Genomic DNA, 18,552 nt, shown 5'->3' with positions numbered 1-18,552 from the left:
TTAGATTCCACCTTGAACCTTGCCAATTCCAGGAACCTCAGATTGCTTCCCATCTAATCCTTCAACACTGCCTCCATCCAGGCATTTCCATTCACACTGACTAGCCAAACACACATTCTGTGAATCATTCTAGGAGTTTACCCCATCTTAATTCCCAGGTATTCTGGCTAACCCACAGCATTTCCCTCAATAACCTATTTGAATCTAACAAAAAGAAGGCTCAGCAGGAAGTCGGGTTATAACCTTAGCCCTACTATTGCCTTACTGGACAAATTTAGAAAAGTTCATTGTACAAAGTGCATTGAAATAATTGGTCACCTTTAATTCCAAAGTCTAATTAAAAACCATTTACTGTGTAACTGCTATCTGGGGAGAGGGAGAGGCAGAGAGAGAAAGTGAATAAAAGGCCAGTTATACTATTATATATATGAACTACAAACCCCCTAAAGATGAAACAGTCACTGTGGCTAGAGCAATTGGGGAAGGTTTCATGGAGGAGGTGGGATTGGATTTGAGATTGACCCAAGTATAGAAGGGCATTCTAGGGAGGGTGAAAAATGAAGTATTAAAGGTGGAAAAGTATAAGATATTGCAAAGGCATTAAGTAATTTAGAATGGCTAGAACAGAGGATTTGTCTAGAAAAACCATGGGATATACAGCCAAGAGCTGACAAGAGCTAGACTTAGAGCCATAAGACCCACTTACTGCCAGAATGACCTTGGATACCCTCTCTGGATTTCAATTTTCTCATCTGTAAAAAGAAGAGGATGGACTACAAGGTTCTCTAAGATCCCTGCCAACTCTAAAATTCTATTTTTCTATGAGACCAATTTGAGGACAGTCTCAAATTTTAAACTAAAGAGAAAATTCCCTGAGAGTTGAAATGTTCAATGACTTACTTTTCTTACCATTCAATATTTTCTCAGACATAGTGTATCTATTCACTAATTATACTAATACAATATTCCAAAGGGCAAAAAAATATAGGTATAGGATTACAACCAAGAATAACTTACTAAAGAAGGAAAATAATCCTCTAATGGAATTAAAGACTTTCAAGACCAGAGATAAGTAAAAAGTTTGAAATGCAAACACAAGATTCAAGAAAGATCTTGAAAAGGTCATTTTATTTGGAGGAACCAGAAAGGGCTGTACCATGATAAAGTGCTAATATTCTAATGGGGAAAAGAAACAAGTATCCCTTCAGAATCTTAATGTCTTTGAAAAGGTTACTGAGGAAATTAAAGAAGTGGGGAAAGGGGGCCTGAAGATGAACTAGTTCTGTTCTGAAGGTTATAAGAGGGGAAATTTGAGTATAAGAGGAATACACTAATGAAGACAAGAGAAAAAAGGCAGTGGAACTTGCTATTTCTAATCAGGATACATAAAAACAGCATACACATATGAAGAAAGGGGTAATACAAGTAAGTATCTGATGAATCTCTTCCCAAAAACAAAGGAGGCTGAACAAATATTTTGGTGTAAAAATACATAAAACTCAACAGGGAAACTCATTTGGTTGTGGGAAGAAAAGAGAAGATAATATTAGAATGAAAACTATCAACAAAACAAATCTCCTGATCTTTAAGAGGGTATTAAAAAGAAAACTGAAATCTAAGGAGGTGCTCATCAATTGGGGAATGGCTAAACAAACTGTGGCATATTAATGTGCCTTAAAAAAATAATGCAAGATTTCAGAAAATTATAGGACAGAAATAGGGTGAGGTAAGCTTAACCAGGAGAACGGTTTATTCATAGATAACAATATTGTCAAGAAAAACAACTTTGAAAGCCTTAAGATCTCTGATCAAAGAAATAACCAATCCTGTTTCCAGAGGATCTATGACAAAAAAAAAAAAAAATGTTACCCAACTCCTGACAGAGTAGTACTAGACTCAAGATAGAGAAAAAGACATAAATTTTGGGGCAGGGCCATTGTATAAATTCATGTTACAAGTTTTTTTTCTTTTATCCTCTCATTTTTTTTACAGAGAGGAGTCTGGAGAGTAGGAGTATTTATCTATACTGATGTCAAATTAAAGAGGGCCAATGTAACTTTTGTTTAATGTATAGAAAAGAAAAAAGGAATTTTATAAAGTACAAGCAGTACAATTATGAATGTAATGTTTGGAATTTACTAAAGTGTTTTTAAGTAGTATGAAATAGAAATTCATTTTAAATCCTTTTTTTGTATTCTGCTGTGTACATGGAAATGTTTTCTTTTCTTATGTCTTAAGTTCAAATTTTTAAGAAAAAAAATTTTTTAATCAGAAAAGTCAGGAGGAAGGGTGAAGAGTAGAGTTGGGATTTGGGTCTCAGCTAAAAGACTCACAATATTTGGATCTTGGCATTTCCTCTCTTTAGGCCTCAGTTTCCTCCTCTGTAAAAACTAAAGGGTTGGACTTTGATCTTTAAAGTCTCTTCCACCTCTAGATCCTATTATATAAATGAGAAAAAGCACAGGTAGAACAGTGGAGGCTGCCATCGTCTCAGAGTAGGGGAAGGAACCTATCAAGACATCACCACAGTTTTTTTAGGTCCCAGGAAGTCCGATACCTGTGTAATGGGCCCTACCCTAGATTGTAGACAGGAAGATATGATGTAAGTATAAAAAATACTCATCTATCCTCAGGTCTAATAGCAAAGTACTAGACTGGACTTTTCATGGGCCAAGGTAGTAAGGATGGAGACTAGAGATTGGCTTTGAAAATGGGGAGTAGAACATTGCATATGTCAGGGTTTTTTTTCAATATATGATCAAGGTTTGCTAAAAAAAAAATTTCTTACTTTTTTTGGGTGCGAAATATTCTTTATTAAAAAGAATAGCTTTATTAAAAAGAAAAGCTTGGATATGGGAGGTCCTTGGTTCGAATATGGTCTCAGACTCTTCCTAAGCTGTGTGACCCTGGGCAAATCATTTAACCCTTATTGCTTAGCCCTTGCCATTCTTCTACCTTGGAACCTATACTTTGTATCAATTCTGTGACAGAAAGGTTATGTTTGGTTGTGTTTGTTAATTATGAAGGAGAAATTTCAGAGAAACCTGGGAAGATTTCCACAAATTACTGAAGAGTAATGTGAGCAAAAGCAGAACAATTTACATAATAGCCAGTAATACCATAAAGGACAAACATCTCTGAAAGACTTGGGAACTCTGATCCATACTATGGAACCACAATTCCAAGGATATGCTATCTATCTCCTAACTGAGGTAAAGGACTCAATGAAGATTAAGATATATTTTCTGGGTCGAGGCCAGTCAATGCAGGAATTTGTTTTGCTTTTTCAGTGGAGATGGAGAGGTGGAGGTGAGACGAGGTAGATCTTTATAAAAACCAAACTTAATTTAAAAAAAGAATTTGAGTGAGGGAAAATTGTCTTAATAAAAAGGAAGGGCAATAAGGTGTAATGAAAACATCGCTAAATAGGAATCAAAAGACATGAATTCTAGTTCTGGCTGTACCTGTCACTAATTGATGCTGAACAAGTCAGTTTCCTCATTAAAATCAAGATTTTTTTAAAATTTGCAACCTCCTTCACAGGATTGTAAGGGGGAAAATAAACTTACTAATAGAAATTACGTTATTACTTAATGATTTTATACTCTCCTACCTTTATTAAGATAGTGAGGTATAAGGTAAAAAGCAGTGGGTGAATTTGAAGTCAGATGAGCTGGGCAAGCAGTAAACTTTTTTAGGCCCAGTTTTCTCATCCATAAAGCAGGGTAGGGAGGAAGGAAGGGAAACATTTGACTAAATGTCCCTTCTATCTCTAAATCTTACAAAATGCTCACTTGTAATAAAAGGATATAACTAATTAGAGCTTTCAAAGTATTCTTATACTAGTTTAAAATAGTCATCTTCAAAAGCCTGATTTTTGTGGTCTGACAAAAAAATGCTTGATCTAAAATAACTGAATCGGTAATGGAACTAACCAAATTATTGACAAAGGAAATTTTATCACTTTTAGACTCATGTTGCCATTTATTGGAAGCTATTTGACTTGCTAACAAAAGTTTCTCAAAAAAGAGAATTCTAAATAACCATATGCATGTTTATTAGCAAATATGAAATCACTAAAGAGCTTTATATGCCCAAAGTTCATACATAACTGATATAAATTTAACATGATTTAAAATTTTTTAATAATTTTTAATCAGGAAAGTATGAATTGCAAAATGTCAAAAAACAGTTCTTAAAAATTGTACTAACATAATCTGGAATATTTTTTAATTAATTTAAAATTTTTTAAATAATCTTCAAATCATTGTATTGAAAAGTCACAAATCAACTATTCAAGTACAAGATCAAGGGGACAAGGCTAGGTAACAGTTCATAGGAAAAAAATGTGGTTGTTGCAGTGACATGCAAGCTCACTGAATCAATATCTGAAAGAACTGAACATGGCTGTATAACAGAATCATATTGTTTAAAATGAGGACAGGCTAATTAGACTATATATCTAGAGCACTGATTTCTGTTCTGGGCCCTACATTTTAGGAAGATTATTGGCAAGTTTCAGTACACCCAGAGAAATGAATAAGGATGGTAAGAGACTCAAAAACCACATCATACAATGGTTAGATAAAAGAATGGGATATGTTTATTCAAGAGAAGACTGAGGAAAGAGCATAATAACAGTTAATTATTTGAAGGATTGGTAAGTGAAGTGAAGAGAGAGGGGAGACAGGGATGAGGGGAAGACTCCTAATAAGAAGAGATTGCTTTTTTCTTTAGATTTGCATTTCTAGCATGAGGTCTCATACACAGCAGAGGTTTAATAAATGCTTATTGATTCACTGATTGATTGGCTTCAGAGCGCAGTATTATGACCAGTAGATGGAAGTCATAGAGAGGCTAATTATACCTAATTATACCTAAGGCAATACTTTCTTAAAATTAGAGTTGGTCAAAAGTGAAATGCTTTGCTTCGGGAGACAGTAAGTTTCCTGTCATTAGAGGTTTTCAAGCAGATGCTAGATAACCATGTGTGTTATAAAGGAGGTTCTACTAAACAACTTTCAAAGTCCCTTCCAACTGTGAGATTCAATGACTCTGAGAATATAGTTTGAACATTATATTGTAAATAATTATTAAATGACAGTTATGTTGTATGCTAGGCAAAAAGAGGAATTCAACACAAGATATAACCATTTGTGAAACACATACAAGTTCTTCCAAATATTAGGAATAGGTAAATGATAAGAATTTATTCCTAACATAAAATGTTTTGAACAACTGAATACTATCTCTGTAGGATGTGTTTTTTTCAGTGTTCTTTCAATAATTCTGATTATGTATGAGTCAATTAAGTGCTGATGACAGTGGCCTCCTTCCTCTTTCTCTAATAAAATGTAACATCTGATAGCATTTTCACTGGCTGACCCCCATGCCTGGAATGCTCTTCCTCCTCATTTATGGCTCCTGGCTTCCTTCAAATTCCAGCTAAAATTCCTTCAACAAGAAAACTTTTCCAAGTCCCCTTAATTCTAGTGTCTTCCTTGTGTAGCTTATGTCCAATTTATCCTGAATAGCTTTTTTACATATTTGTTTATGTGTTGTCTTCCCCATTAAACTGTGACCCCTTTTCTTTATAGGACCAGCACTAAGTATAAAATCTGGCATACTGCAGGTACTAAATAAATGTTTACTGACTAATATCTTTAATACATGCTTAATCTCCCTTTCAGCAAAGAAAATGTGTCTGGCAAGCAGCAACCATATAGTAAGGGAGAAAAGAAGAAATTCCTATTTGAATGACTGATTGATGATTAGATTACCCAAAGACAAAAATCTACCTGCTCTTTAGTCTCAATTTTTAAATAAATATTTAGTGTTGTAACCACCAAATCTTCAAGAAATTTACAAGTCCCAAAAGTAATAGCAAGTTGACTTATTCATGTTATTTTGTAATCATTAGCCAGGATCAATGTCAAACCAGATCGGATAGTTTTTTCTTTTTCCTATTGCCAAATAACACTTGAAAAACTGGTATTCTAAGTATCCTCCAAATAACAGAAATAGCAGGCACATTTCACCTGACTTTAAGTTTAAAAATAATTAAAGGTTTCAAGATCTCAAAATTTAAAAATATACAAAATCAAAGTACTAACTTAGCTACTTATGTCTGGTTAAAAAAAAAATTTTAATTGTTTGTTTACACACACATGCAACTTACCTGTTTGGAGATGGCCTAGAAGTGACAGTACACCCATGGAAATCCTTTTTATTCTTATGCAAAAAAGAGCTGCTGCCTTTATTTCCTACCCCCTTTATCCACTGGAAAACAAAACAGACAATATATGACAGAATTGAGAAGAAAAGAATAGAGTAATATGCTATTATGACACTCGAGATACTAAAAAAATATTCATTATACCTGGATAATGAAGATAGAAAAATGCAGAAAAATTCATTTAGAACTTCCTAAGTTCACTTGGAAGTTCCTAAGAATGAAAAACAAGGCAGACAAATAAAATTTCTGGAATAACTAACTATATATCATTAGCAAGAAAAAGAGTGTGGAATACTAGAAGCCAGAAACCTCTGATCCTGTTTCTGACAGGTATCAGCTGTGTGACAAAAGGCAAACTGCATAATATGTCAGTCTGAAACAACTCTCCAAGAATATAAGTTGTAGGCAACTGCCCATGTGAGTTGGTTGAAGAAATTTCCACACTGACATTCCCCACATAAATGAAATTGTAGGCCTGGATCTAAAAAAATTATTACAGAAAAAGATACTGAGGTTTCACTAAGAATACAAAATGATGCATGTGTCAGCATCATACTTTTTTTTTAAGTATATCTGTAATGACAGATATAGCTCTAAAAAATGACAAAGTAATCTTCACATTCTTCTCATCTTATATCAGGGACTAAACACTTTAGGACTCCAGAAGAAGTTGGGGATGAGGAAGAAATAAATGGAGAGAAAGAAAATCAAATACTCATTGAATTTTTTAATAAAGTTTAATTTTTTTAATGTGGAGATCTTGGAAAATCCAAAAAGTAATAAAAATCTTTATACTTAAACACTCTCTGATCTCATCAACTTGATTAATAACCCATCCATATCTGTGCTGTATTGTCTTCTGTGATCTTTTCCTTATGTCTTTTCATAGCTTTTTCATAGTTATATATACATACAGTCAGCTCTGCTATAACATGATAAATGCATTTCTAAAAATCATACCACTAATCAAAACTGTGCAACAAAAAAAACACAAGGCTTATGAAAATGGTGTTAGAGGAAGTAACATTCAAAAACTTCATCAGTGACATCAAAAGATAAAGATAAGAACCTAGTAAAAATAGAACAATTTTATATATATATTAAATCATTAAGAAACACAAATTATTACAATAAATATTGTAATACAAAATAAATGCCTTAAGACAAGCACTGCAGATAGACAATGATTTGGGCCCAGAATTGGAAAAACATTATAAACTGCATTGCATTCAGGAAATTCCTCATTGATTTTAATGATCCTAAGCTTCTCTCCATCACAATAAATATTAGAGGCTGCTGCTTGGTCTGCACCCTTGTTCCCACTAGTTGGCCTGGCAATCATCAAACAAGGCCTTCCTGCCCTGCCTTAGCCATGGAAGAAGAAAGTGTGGATTAGAAGGGAGTAGTGCATGGTTACGTGTGAGAACAGCCTCTCCCAACAGTTGCTACTAAACCAGAATAAATACTATAATAGATGTGTTTGGGATGCTGAATGAACAGTTTTTTTATATAGCTGAGTTCACATATGTGTAAGAATTGCAAACCCCTCCCTTGTAGAATAAGACATACAGTGAACTGCTGTGGTTGGTACATGTTAAAGGTACATGCGCATGTTTCATATGTTCTAATGCTGCTCCATTCAGCTGGGTTGTGTTTTCTGAATTCTCATAGGTGAAATCATGCATGAGCAAACTCAAAAGTTGCATTATGTTCTAGCTGTCCCTAATATATAAATCGCATTGGAACACTGTATTTTCAAAACAAGTGTTATAAGAGAACTGACTGTATTTGCATGTACACAAGACCTTCCTCTAGTACCTTTTGACCCTTCCTCTTCCTCTTGGTACCTTTCATAGAAATTTGTAAGACACTCCGGTTACTTGTTATCCCTTTCTCTACCACTTGACCAGCATGGCTCCCTTTCCTCAATAATATCCCTGGCTTAAGTCATCAATGAAATATGTTACAACCTATGTATCTCCAGTAGGCACTTTTTTGTTGCCTTTGAGGTCCCTCACAAATTTGATTCTTCAGAGACTATCCTGGTCCAAAAGTGATAGTCATATTGCACTTCCAGAAGAAAATTTATTTTTAAAATATAGGCCTTTGTGATGGAGAGAAGCTTGGCATCACTAAAGTCATTAAGGAGTTTCCCAAGTGCAATCCAGCCCATACATTTCTTCCCATTCTGGGCCCAAACCATTGTCCATTCACAGGGCTTGTCATAAATATACTTATATTGTGTGACTCAATAGATAGGCCATCCTACTTCACATTATAGTAGAGAAAACAGGCGTTTTAAATTTAATTAGTTTTCCCTATGAGAACTGTTGGGCCTATCTCTCTTTTTATTTTATAAACTCTTACCTTGTATCTTATAATCAATACTATGTATTGGTTCTAAGGCAGAAGAATGGTAAGGGCTAGGCAATGAGGGTTAAGTGACTTGCCCAGGGTCACACAGCTAGGAAGAGTCTGAGGCCAGATGTGATCCCAGGACCTCCCATCTGTAGGCCTAGTTATCAATCAAGCTGAGCCACCCAGCTGCCCCCTAGGCCTATCTCTTTTGAGTATTCCTAAATTTCAATAAGTGGGCCTTATAATGTTTGGGACCTTGATATGATCCATATGTATCATCCACAAACAAGAATCTGGGAGAACTGATCCTCTATAAGGAGTTTCTCTTTCATTTGGAACTTATTCAGGACATAATCTAGGACAGAGAGTAAATACTTCCAGAGATTTGACTGATATGATTAATCACAGGATTGGTGAAAAAAAGTTAGCTCTGTGATTTTTAAAGGAATCTTAAATCATCTTACATATGCAGATGAGACCCACTACCTACTAGGATACTTAAGACTACGTCCTGCTCTAATGAATCAAAAGTGTTTTTGTAAGCAACACACACACACACACACATGAAGATATATATAGCTACATATATATATATATATGAAGATATATACACATGAAGATATAGAAAGATAGATATACATGAAGAGATACACACACACACATACACATGAAGATCATTCTAAAAATTTTATAAAGTGGGCATATTGGGCAGGTATTAGTCATTGTTCCCTTGATCATCTTTTAAGGATAGCAATATAATCTGTAATTTTTTCCATTCCTTTGATAAATCTCCCTCTCTATGATATGTTAAAAACAATCTTTTCAAAGCTTTCAAGATTGCTTGCCTCCAATATGTATTTTTTCTGTGTGTATTTAGTCTGGTCCATACTTCCCAACTGTATCTTCAATGCTCTACTACTTCTTTGTACAGCACACCAGAGAATGTGAATTTAGAGTATAAATATGGTAGTTCCTGTCTCAGATAACAAAAATAGAACATTTACTGAAATAGTTTGCTATTTGCTCTTTTCTTGACAGTCTCATCTATGAATGATCTTGAGATGATAAAACTCAGTTGACTCTCATGTTAATCTTGTTTTCGCTTCTGCTACTTGCTATTTTATAATTTTTTTTCATAATCTTCTATCATTTCCTCTGTAATGTTTTACAAATGAGGCTGCATGATAAACCAAAAGTTATTTTTTTCTCAGTTAGATAAAAAGATAAAGAATTTGTTGATAGATGAGGTTTCTAGGGATTTGGGGAGGGATTTTTTTGTTTTGGTGACTCCCATTTGATTAGAAAAGTTTAACCAAAGTCAATATTTTCACCTTTTCCCATTTCCAAGTTTTCATCACCTTGTTTTAACAGGTCAATTAAAAGTTGTTATAAATAGGAGAACAAAACACTGCAAACAATTTTTTTCCAGCTTGATACTGATTTTGACCTTTGCTCTAAATAGCCAATTATTTGACAACATACAGAGAGATGATTCCAATATTATTCCCACATTGAAATTGTTTCCTGATGAGATATCATCAGGTTTATTCCTTGTGATGTTGTTCACTGCTTTTCATGTCTGGCATCTTTACTCTCTTCTCAAAGAAACTATCCATGACAAAGAAATGTAAGGCTTCTGAGTTGTTCACAAGCCTTTGATCTTTTTTATTCCTCAAACCTGAGGCATATTTTCCAATATAATCCTTATTCCTTTATGCCAGCATTCATGATGATACCATATATGTTGACTGGGTTTGAAAATTCTTGTCAAGTTTGTCACAGGAAGACTCTCCCTACTTCCCATACTTTATAATAAATCTAGATAAGAATCAATAACTACTTCTCTGGTCATCATTTTGCTTAACCTTGTCATAATATTACCAAAAAAGATTTCCTGTTGCCTTCTGATGCTGAATGAAACCAACTCTACCAAATCCTTTGTTTGCTTTTCCAAAGAGAAGCTGTAAGAAATCTTCCATCCAGTTGCACATTACTTTTATTTTCTTATTTAGCTTACTATGAGTACAGCAATAGAGATATTCCTTCTGCCCTCTGCAAAATTCTTTTGTAACCATCCTGCTTATAAGACCTATATAAGAATGCTAGAATATCTGCTTGGGGCCCACTGGTATGTGAATGCATGGTCTTTGCTGATTATTAAATAATCTGGTTATTTTTTTAAAAGCTTACAATATCAATTCTTATAATAGTGTGTCAATTCATTGCTCATTGAACAAAAATATCATGTTTTCTGTAACCATTAATGTTTAGTAATCATCTAACAACAACATGATTCTTAACATCATCTATCCTTTTTCTATCACTATCATTCACTGGAGAAGTCAAAGGGGTTTACCAGTATTAAGGCTTATTTTGCATTTTTCTTCTTTTCATGGGTTGTCAAGAGCAAAGAATTTATCTCACAGAGGCCAACCTACTGATATTATGTTCTCCAAACTTAACTGTGCTAGTCATTCACAGACTTGGTCCAGATCTTTCCAGAATGATTTGACCTGCCAAAGCTTATACTTAATCATATAGCCTTTGAGATCCATAGCTACCTTCATACCTCAATGAAGCATAAAAGTAGAACTTTGTATTAGGAATTATTAAGAAGCCTAGAAAAATGAATGTAGGAGCTTAAAGGGACTGGTTTTATGAGTTGTAAGACATTATATTTGCTCTGCAAAAGTTTGCAGATCTTTCACAGAGCTAAATTATAATTTTTGGAGTTATATGATAGTTTTTCTTTGAAGGCAATGAGTTACTGTGAGAATTATACTATATATTTTCTATAATGCCAATAGTATACTTTATTCAAGGTGATTAGCTTAGAACTGTAATTTACAACAATTTATTTTATTAAAGCTCAAACAGGGGAAATAAGAAAATAAAAAATACAAAAAGAAAGATATTAGCTACATCCAGCCTCCTCTGCCAGGAGCCCTATTCCTTCTTCGTGATGTTCCCACAATTAAGCAGCACAGATTAGTACAGCAACAGCATTCACTAATTGTGTAGGTAGAATAGGGAGAAGACTAGAGAGGAATGAGTAAGTTGTAAAGTCTCAGACCATAAGTGACTCTGGTGGCAGACAGGTGTTTGAATATGTGTGAATCAGAGAAACTTTAGTTGGAATTGATTTCAGAAGTCCTAAGTTCACATCTGGCATGGGGAGTCACTGCATTTTCTCTAAGATGATGGAGCTGAGAGGTGACACCAGCCTGAGTATGGGACCTAATTTGACCAAAGTAAGCAAGGCTTCTGGTTCTAGTCCTTGACTTTTCATCCTGTCACACCCCTATCTAAGCATGAATTAATTATCATCCCATATCTCTCCTGCTTCTTGTGGCTAAATTCCTTGAGGAAGCCATCACTAAAAGGTGCTTCCACTCCTTTTCTTTTTACTTTTTTCCTTCCTTCTCTTCAGTCTAGCTTTCAACTTCATCATTCAACTGAAAATGCCCTTTCCAAAGTCACTAATAATCTTTCAGCTGTCAAATCTTTTGGCCTTTCCTCAATCCTTTGACACTGTTGATCATCCTGTTCTCAATACTCCCTAGGTTTTCAAGACTCTCTCCTGATTTTCCTCCTTCCTCTCTGAAGGATAAGTATTCCTCAGTCTCCTTTGCTGATTTGCAGATCACATTTTCCAAATGTAAGTGACCTACAGGGCACTCCTCTGGCCTTCCTCTCTTCTCCCTCTTTACTATTTTACCTGTTTTTCTTATTATCTGTTTAATGACGGTTCTCAAATCTACTTCTACAGCCTTGGTCTCTCTAATGACCTCCAATCTTGCATCTCCAACCACCTTTAACATATCTCAAATTGGACATCTCACAGATATCTTAAACTATGTCCAAACCAAATTTGTCCCCCCCAAATTCTCTCCTCTTCCTAACTTATCTATTACTACCAATGGCACCATTATCCTCCCAATCACCCAGCCTTGCAACCTACATGTTCCCCTTGACTACTTACTCTCTCTTTAGCCTTCTCCTACATCCAGTCTGTTGCCATGACCTGTCGATTTCACTTTTGCAGTTATCTCTAAAACATGCCCCTTCTCTCCTCTGATGCTGCACTCTGGTGTAGGCCTCCATCACCCCAATCCTGAGCAAGTGCAATAGCCTACTAGTCAGTCTCACTGTCACAAGGCTCTCCCCACTCCAGCCCATCCTCAACTCGACCACCAAAGTAATTTTTCTAAAGCTAAATCCAACCATGTTATACCCTCCCCCTCATGCAATAAACTCTAAAGGCTTCCTATCACCTCCAGTATCAAATACTAAATCCTCTTTTTGGAATTCAAAGCTTTAATATCCTAACCTACCTTTCCAGTCTTCTTAAACATTTAACTGTCCCCCAATTCCTCTTAGATTCTGTGACACTGGCTACCCTTGCTGTTCCTCACGTAAGACACTCTATGTCCTAACTCCAGGAACTTTAATTGACTTTCCCCCATCCTTGGAATGTTTTTCCTCTTCATCTCTAAATCTCAACTTCCCTGGCTTCCTTCAAGTTCCAGCTTAAATCTCAGCTTCCACAGGAAGCATTTTCAAATCCTCCTTAATTCCAGACCCTTCCCTCTATTAATTTTTGCCTCCTCATCCTGTCTTTAGCTTGTTTGTACATGGTTGATTGCATTGTTCCTCCCCCATTAGACTGTAAGCTCCTTAATATCAGGGACTGTCTTTTTGCCTTTCTTTGAATCCCCAGGGCTTAGCACAGTTCCTGGTACACAGTAGATGTTTAGGAATGTTAACAGGCTGACTGAGTGCCAGGAAGGAAATAGGGACTTCTTGATCTTGTTCCTACTTCTTTCTTATCTAGCAGCAAAAAAAGCAGTAGGAATTGAGCCTGATAGTTCTGTTCCTTCTTTTGCTCATTTTTCTTCCTTATGTGAAGGAAGCTAAAGGCTAGAGGATTAACTCCTTTTCTTCTCTCTTCCCTATGGGCCACTGAGGGGGGGAACAGACTAGTCGCCCTACTCCTTCCTATATTCTCTGGCCAATGTTGAGGAAGCAAGAACCTTCTATCCCAACCCAGAACTCCTAACCTCTTTCCTGGCTTTGCTTGCTAACTTTTATCTGTTCCTAAAAGACACCTTGCAAATGAACTTTTGAAACATGATCCAATTACAAGTTGGAAACTGTCTATAAATATAACAATGATTAATACTGGAACTATGGATGTACGCAATACCTTATATTGTCAAATCTTAGTGGCCCAGTGCCTTCCCTCCCAATTAAAATAATTTCCTACATACAATAATTATACCATATGCAAAATTACCTCCTTCCAGAAGCAATTATTACAGCATGGAAGGTGGTTTTTGTTTGTTTTTATTGAAAGATTAAGACACTAAAACAAAAATAAAATTCTAGAAATATGTTTATTAAATCCAAAGACAAACAGCTAAATAATTTCATAATGTATTTCAAATGAAAATGTTCTGTCTAAATTAATAAATTAAAACAAATAATGCTGTTGGTAAATTTTTCCTTTGAAGAAGTCAGAATAAACGATTAATTGATCATGAATTATATGATGGCAAAAGAAGAAGTAAAACTAAAGGTAACTATTCTAAGTCTTTTTGACTAGGAACTTTCTGATACTGGCTAAAAGAATCAAGAATCTCAGACTTGAAAGGCAAATCTTTCTAGTCAATCTCATTTCTGAATTAGGATCTTCTCTACAACAAAGTCAAGTAGTCACTGCATTTCTGATTGAAGATTTCTAATAGAGGGAAACTCATTACCTCTTAAAATAGACTTTTCCACTTCTGGATAACTATAGTCATTATCAAGTTTTTCCTTACATCAGCCTAAATTTTTCTTTTTCAGATGTCCACCCAATGTTCCTAATTCTGCCCTCAGGGACCAAGCAGTAATCTAATCCCTCTTCCACATATTAGGCAAATACTTGAAAACATCAATCATGTTCCCTTCCTTTAGTCTTCTGTCTTTACCCCAGTTTCTTCAACCAATCTTCAAATGGAAAGACCTCAAGGCCTTCAGAAGTGAAGACAATATAAAAAACAAAAGAAAGCTTTTTTTTTTTTAAGATAATTGCCCAGGATGAAGTAAAATCAAAAAAAGAACTCCAGGTCATTCTCTATTCTAGCTAACATCCTCTGGATGCTTGTTTCAAATGAAGATGTTCTAAGTGATAAATTAAATTTGTCAATTTGTCAATATCCTTCCTAAGATGGTTGGAACTGAAAGGTTGGAACTAACCTGTTTGGAACTGAACATCATATTTCAATGTGGTCTGACTAGGACATAGTGAAACAGAATTATCACTTCCCTAGTTCTGAATACCATGTCACTTTCAATATAGCCTGAAACTACACTAGTTTTTTTGTCTGCCACACACTGTTGATTTATAAAACCCCAAGAGAGTTTTCAGATAAACTGTTGTCTTACTATACTATTCCCCATCTTGTACTTCTGAACTTGAGTATTTCTTTATTTTTATCCTTATACAATTTCATATTATTAGACTGAACTCAACATTCTAGCCTGTTGAAATCTTCCTGGATCCTGATTCTGTCATTCACTGTTTTAGCTATCTCCCCCTCAATGAAAAAAAGAACACAATGTTTGAAATGTCTTACTTTCCTAAGCAGAAAAATCTTTTAGAACTATCTATGTCATTCTTTTAAAAAGTACAATACAGAAAAATCTTAACATGAAACAAAAAGAAAATGAAATTGACTCTAGACTTACTTTAAATTGTACACTTGACCTATTTAAATAATAATTGATTTATAAAATAACTTATAAGTGGCCAATTATGCAAAACAAGATATATATGAAGATAGAATCAAGACTAAGTCAGCATCTTACAATATAGCAAGAATAACTAAGTTTAAAACTGCAAAATGAATAACTAGAAAGAACAAGAAAGGGGCAATATAGGAAAGTTAAAATGGTTTTAATAAAGTATTTTATACACTTTTAAAAATGTACACATAAAAAAAAAAAGTAGTTTTCATTTACCCCCTGCAAAGGGTGGTCCCATCTGTCTGAGCTTCTGAATCTTGACTGAGGCGCCTGAACTTGAATATCTTCTGGCTTTGACTTTGATTTCTTTGGTATTCGAAACTAGAAAGAGAAAGTCATCTTTTTAATATTAATCCAGTACTTAAATTCAATGACAGGCATTCCATTTTCTCTGAATGATAAGCAAAAGGAGCAACTGAAAAAAGGTAGCACACTTAACAAATTCAGAAATTCAGTGCATGTCATATGAAAATAATTACACTTTTATGCTGAATGTCTTTTATACATATGTAAATTTTGGTCCACATCAATGATTTCATTCAAAACACATGCATACATGTAAATAACTAGTTCAAATAAGCTATATACAGGGCATATTAAAAACAATCAACAGAGAGGAGGCACAAAGACTATGGAGGATCTGAAAAAGCTTCCTGTAAAATATGTGATTTTAGCTGGCATTAGAAGGAAACAAGAAGTATGGACTGCCCTTGACAGTGTAAAGGGGAGATTAAGCAGTAGCACCCAGGCTGTCAGGTTGGCTCTAAAGACCTGAGAGTTCCATAATGGAATGAAGCCAGGGTTTTGAAAAAAAGGTGTAGGAGTATGACCAAGCCAGAGGAAAGGAGGTGTGTTGGCTGTGAGGTCCAGCTTTTGCCAAATACCCAAGGAGCAGGGGCAGCTGGGTAGCTCAGTGGATTGAGAGTCAGGCCTAGAGACAGAAGGTCCTAGGTTCAAATCTGGCCTCAGACACTTCCCAGCTGTGTGACCCTGGGCAAGTCACTTGACCCCCATTGCCCACCCTTACCACTCTTCCACCAAAGAGCCAATACACAGAAGTTAAGGGTTTAAAAAAAAAAAAAGAAATCATTAGTAACTTTGGGCAGATAGCTTCAGTGGAATGATGAGATCAAAAGCTAGACTAGAGAATTAAGAAGAGAATGAGAGGAAAAGTAAAGGGACTTATTGTAACATGGACATACTTTGTAGGAAACAGAGTAGCAGACAATAAGAAAGGAAGAAATTAAAGATAAATAAGAAAATAGGTATAATAGAAGGAGTAATCTATTTGAGAAGACTGGATAAAATGGAAAAACTTGTTTTATGTTTGTATGCTGACCTTGTCAAGAAGAAGGCCTACCTCTTCATATGAAATAGGACGAAGGAGACAAAAGGCAGAAGGAATGGATGATCTTTGATGAGAAAGACGGGAGAAAAGAGATAATACCTTCATGCTCAAAAATTGTTATGTTCTCCTTCCCTTAATCATTTACCCTCATTCTAGCTAACTATCTTAAAAGGAAAATAATATAATAAACCAATTCAGACTAATTCACTAATAGCTGATAGTTTAATATGTTAACCTTCCCATAGGGGAAATATTTCAAAATATATCATTACAAAAGAGTAGAGGGTAATAATTTTAAAAATAAATTTAAAAAATTAAAAATAGTTTAAAAATTAAACTAATAGTAGTATTTCAAAGTCTGACATGGCATGTATTTTGGGGCAGAAGCCAGGCCCTTTCAAATTATCCATTAAAAAAAAATGTGCCGGGGGCCACTGGGTAGCTCAGTGGATTAAGACTCAGGCCTAGAGATAGGAGGTCCTAGGTTCAAATCTGGCCTCAGACACTTCCCAGCTGTGTGACCCTGGGCAAGTCACTTAACCCCCATTGCCTAGCCCTTACCACTCTTTTGCCTTGGAGCCAATACACAGTATTGACTCCAAGATGAAAGGTAAGGGATTAAAAAAAAAATATGCCCATCAACTAAGGGATGATTGAACTGGCATACAAATATAATGAAATATCATTTCACTCAAAAAACAATGAATATGAAGAATTCAAGAACTTTTGAACTAACAAAAATTGAAGTAAGCTAAGTAAAGTCAAGAGAAAAATATATACAATGTATACAGTAATGTAAATGAAAAGGACACTAAAATAAAGCTGAATGCAAAGTCATTATAATGACCCATCTTGGACCCTGAGAAGAGATAAGGAAGCACCTTCCTATTTTCAGTAAAAAAAAAGGTGAAGGGCAGGAGAGGGAAGAGATTCAGAAATAACTATGCTATAAAAACAAAAAAAGTCTATTTTTTTTCTTTAATAACACCATATAAATTTAGGAGGGAGCTCAGGAACAATGAACTCCATAGGGAATTTTGACTTAAAATTAAAAAGACTATAAGTAACAGAAAAACCACTATATTTTACTTCTCTGAGTATACTTTTCTATGTGTGTAGGGGATATGGGGAGAGGTGGAGAAAGGGATGTCTGAAGGAAAGAATTTATATTTATCTCCCTAACTCATATGGTATTTGACTTGAATTCAGCCATATTTCAACTTTATAATATAAAATGTAGCAAACTACAGAACTCAAAACACAACCTTGGATTCTTTAAAGAAAGGCACTACCATCAAATAAATATAGAAAATCAGATATTACTGGATTTAAAGTACAAAATTCTAGGAAAATGCCTTTATAAATAAGCACGCATTGTTAAAAACACTTTCAAAATAGAAATAAGTACAATTAGGTTAATCAATAATTAAACACACAATTTAAAAAATTTTTAAAAGAATATTTTTAAATAAATGATAATTTTTACAATCTAAAAATATTTTTTTCACAAAAAAGCAACTTCCATGGCACTATATGTCTCATGTCTATATCGGTACTACACCTATATATCACATATATATCTATGCTACTATAATACACCAAATAGTCAACTCAATTCAACACACATGAAGTAAGCAATTACAAGAGCAAGGTTTAGTAGACAAAGGTCAAATTTTAAAATAAGGCAGGCTAAGACTGGCCAATAAGGCAGTAAAGGAAAGTAATAAATGCTGGAGGGGATGTGGCAAAATTGGGACACACCAATACATTGCTGGTGGAGTTGTGAATTGGTCCAACCATTCTGGAGGGCAATTTGGAATTA

General features: G+C 34.8%; 1 protein-coding gene across 1 annotated transcript in view; it reads right to left on the bottom strand.

The window, feature by feature from the left end:
* The window catches only part of SENP7 (SUMO specific peptidase 7), a 161,802-nt gene that overhangs the window by 126,032 nt on the left and 17,218 nt on the right, over positions 1–18,552 (bottom strand). Inside the window, exons 3-4 of the mRNA XM_044670123.1 lie at positions 15,599–15,703; positions 6,179–6,279 (exon numbers count right to left, since the gene is read on the bottom strand). Coding sequence (XP_044526058.1) covers positions 6,179–6,279; positions 15,599–15,703 — 206 coding nt within the window. The remainder of the gene's footprint in view (positions 1–6,178; positions 6,280–15,598; positions 15,704–18,552) is intronic.

This window comes from Gracilinanus agilis, chromosome 3, assembly GCF_016433145.1.
Source record: "Gracilinanus agilis isolate LMUSP501 chromosome 3, AgileGrace, whole genome shotgun sequence".
Classification (NCBI taxonomy): domain Eukaryota; kingdom Metazoa; phylum Chordata; class Mammalia; order Didelphimorphia; family Didelphidae; genus Gracilinanus; species Gracilinanus agilis.
This window is presented reverse-complemented; position numbering and strand designations above follow the sequence as displayed.